The following is a 3,046-nucleotide window of genomic DNA, read 5'->3' as shown; positions in this document are numbered from 1 at the left end:
TTATTTTTCAATCAAAATATACAAACATTCAAATCATAGTACATGTAATGAATACATGAAAAATAATGTCAAATCAATGTTATCAGATGCAAGGCAAATGTAGAAGTCTCCCTCTTATTCAGGTGTGCAAACAAGCTTCCTGGCGTTCACAAAAGTGGAAAAATAAATAATAAGAGAAGATAACATTTCCATAAAAACATTCGTTATATAATACAGAAATATATCGCTAAATTTAGACTGCCACTTAAAGCAATGTGTGTTGATGTCCGGATGACCCAAAGGCAACGTTTCTCGTGTAAACAGAATATGTACTTTTAGATATCGCCACAATGAGGATGCAGACAGTTAATAAAGCTCATTTTGATTGTTTGGACACTAAAATAAGAACAGGAGACGAAATGAAGCTGTTTCTATTTTTAGTAAATTTATAAAATGCAGCTTTTATTATTTGTAAATAATAAAGATTATTTTAGAATTAAATAATCCAATTTATTTTAGAGAAATAATCGTCTGCTACCTTGTTTAAAGCTATCATTACGCGGCAATCGGCAAACCTCGGTCATTATCTATAGATTGTTTACATTACACTGGTTACCGTGTTTATCTTACCATTTCTATATAGAGCCGGGTTTAAAGAATTAGCTGTTAATAATATAAAAGCTCGAGTTTCTGGTGCAACTTTCTCAGTTATTGTTTGACGACGAAGCTATAACACACCAAATTAGAGTAAGCTGAAAATTATTTGCCATGCCACGAGGTCGTACACGCCGAAGGATTCAACCTTCGAGAATAGAAACGGCTATGCGACGCAGCGAGAGAGGACAGGCAGCTTCAGTACCTGAAATTCCTCTAGGGGGGCGTCGTTTGCAGAGAAATGCACGAGGGACCGTCGAATGTCAAGAAAATTCAGCTCCACGTCGTGCAGGTAGAGCAGTAAATGCTAGTGGTAGCGCCCAGTCCCAGCAGAGTCAAGAGCACGTGCAGGATAACCCGCGCGTCGATGCCAACTTTGACAAAGTTTATGCTACTGCTACATTATATGTACAATATAAGAGAATGTGCTATGCGACAAGGCGGGTCAGCCTGGAAAAAAACTTATGATGAGTAGTTTCACTTACGCCAGGCTATTACACCTTCAACATGGTCTAAAATCAACAATGACCTATGGTGGCGGTGTATGCAAGTTAGACAGCCTGATCAAGCCCAAAACGTTTCAAAATTTAAGTACACGTGTCTTGATTTTAATAATGGTAGATGCACGTGGCAAAACTGCAAATTTCCCTACTTATGCGCGAAGTGTAAAATGCGCCCCATCCTGAGATAAACTGTTTCTCTTCAAACTCAGTTGGTTATACACAGAAAAGCCGTACACCAGCTTTTCAACGTAATTTTCAAGGTAGGGGGTCTCAGTCCCATTCAAAAGGGAGAGGTTACAATAGAGGGCAGTCAAACAAGTAAATCGATGAATCATTGTTGTACATCAGAAAAACAGTCAAATCCAGATATTCATAATACATGTATTGCGAAATCACCAATTAAACTTTCGGCCATGCAATATTATTTACAATTTTATAATAAAATTGAAGCAGAGGTTTTATTTGATGGTTTTAAGAATGGCTTTCCACTACAGTATTCCGGTCCCCGTGTTGCACGTGATTCCAATAATCTACGTTCTACCTGTGTTAAATCCGGAAACAATAAACAGTCAAATTAATAAAGAACTTATAGCTGGCCGGGTTGCTGGACCATTCAATGAGCGTCCACTACCAAACTTAATTGTATCCCCGATTGGTCTGGTTCAATACACCAGTTTCGATCAGGCAATCAAAATGATTCAAGATCTAGGTCAGCACTGCAAACTATTTAAATCCGATATTAAAAGTGCTTACCGTCTGATACCTATTAAACCTTCAGATTTTGAGTTGCTTGGTTTTCGTTATAATGATAAGTTTTATTTCGATAAGGCACTTCCGTTTGGAGCATCTATAAGCTGCAGAACCTTTGAAAGATTTTCAAGATTCTTAGAATTTCGCATTACATTTAATTTTGAATCGGGGAAATTAATTCACTATTTAGATGATTTTTTGGGAGGTGATACGTCGATGGACTCTTGCAATAGGGCATTGCAAATATTTAGAGAAACAATGTCGGAGTTAGGGGTACCCCTAGCCGAAGATAAGACCGAGGGGCCCACGGAAAGCCTCGTTTTCCTCGGCCTCGAGTTAGATTCAAACAAAATGTTTGTGAGAACCCACGACCAAAATAACCGAGGTTGTTGGAAAAATAAAGGAATATCTTATCTCGTAAAAAGTCAACATTAAAAGAGATACAATCTTTAATTGGATCTTTAAATTTTTGCTGTCGTGCCATTGTTATTGGTCGGCCATGTATTCGCCGCTTAATAAATTCAATATGTGGGCTTACTAATCTCATCATCAAATTAGAATAAAAAAAAAGAAATAAAATTTGATTTGTCTATGTGGCTAGTTTTCTTAGAATCATTTAACGGTAATTCCGTTTTTCATGACAGATTTTGGGTCTCGAATGAGGATGTCCAGTTATTTTCAGATAGTGCCGGGGGTATAGGTTTAGGTTTTGGTCTTTACTTCAAGGGTCATTGGTGCAATGCAAGATGGCCAACGTGGTGGCACGAATTAGGTATCACCACGGATATTACTGTTCTAGAACTGTTTCCCATTTTAGTCGCATTATTCATTTGAGGCGAGGAATTAGTAAACAGAAAAATAAAATTTAATTGTGATAATATTGCAGTTGTGCATATATACTCAATAAGTTAACGTCAACATCAGAGGCAGTCATGTGTCTTGTCAGAATTTTAGCATTACGCTGTTTAAGACTCAACATTTTAATTAAGGCTAGTTATCTCCCTGGCTGTCAAAATCATATCTGTGATGCTTTGTCTCGGTTTCAGCTATCTCGATTCAGGGAGTTGGCACCGGAAGCAGACCTTAACCCTTGCAAGGTTCCAGAAATTCTATGGAACGAATTCAGTCTAGAGTTGTACAACTGCTACAATCGGGACTAG

At 37.7% G+C, this 3,046-nt stretch overlaps 1 protein-coding gene across 1 annotated transcript; it reads left to right on the top strand.

The window, feature by feature from the left end:
- Positions 1–1,613: 1,613 nt before the first annotated feature.
- On the top strand, positions 1,614–3,046 carry LOC132729851 (uncharacterized). The gene is made up of 2 exons (XM_060715690.1): positions 1,614–2,243; positions 2,933–3,046. Exons 1-2 carry the CDS (start codon positions 1,614–1,616, stop codon positions 3,044–3,046), a joined length of 744 nt encoding a protein of 247 aa, XP_060571673.1.

The sequence above is a fragment of the Ruditapes philippinarum genome, unplaced genomic scaffold, assembly GCF_026571515.1.
Source record: "Ruditapes philippinarum isolate M1 unplaced genomic scaffold, ASM2657151v2 ctg6625_1_1_1_1, whole genome shotgun sequence".
NCBI lineage: Eukaryota > Metazoa > Mollusca > Bivalvia > Venerida > Veneridae > Ruditapes > Ruditapes philippinarum.
Note: the sequence above shows the minus strand (reverse complement) of the source record. Positions and strands in the feature narration are given on the sequence as shown.

Excerpts from the sequence above, each read along its gene's own strand:
- LOC132729851 (XM_060715690.1), top strand. The coding sequence starts at position 1,614 with ATGGCTTTCCACTACAGTATTCCGGTCCCCGTGTTGCACGTGATTCCA. Across the intron at positions 2,244-2,932 it reads TAGATTCAAACAAAATGTTT|CTATCTCGATTCAGGGAGTT; the intron begins GTGAGAACCCAC and ends TCTCGGTTTCAG.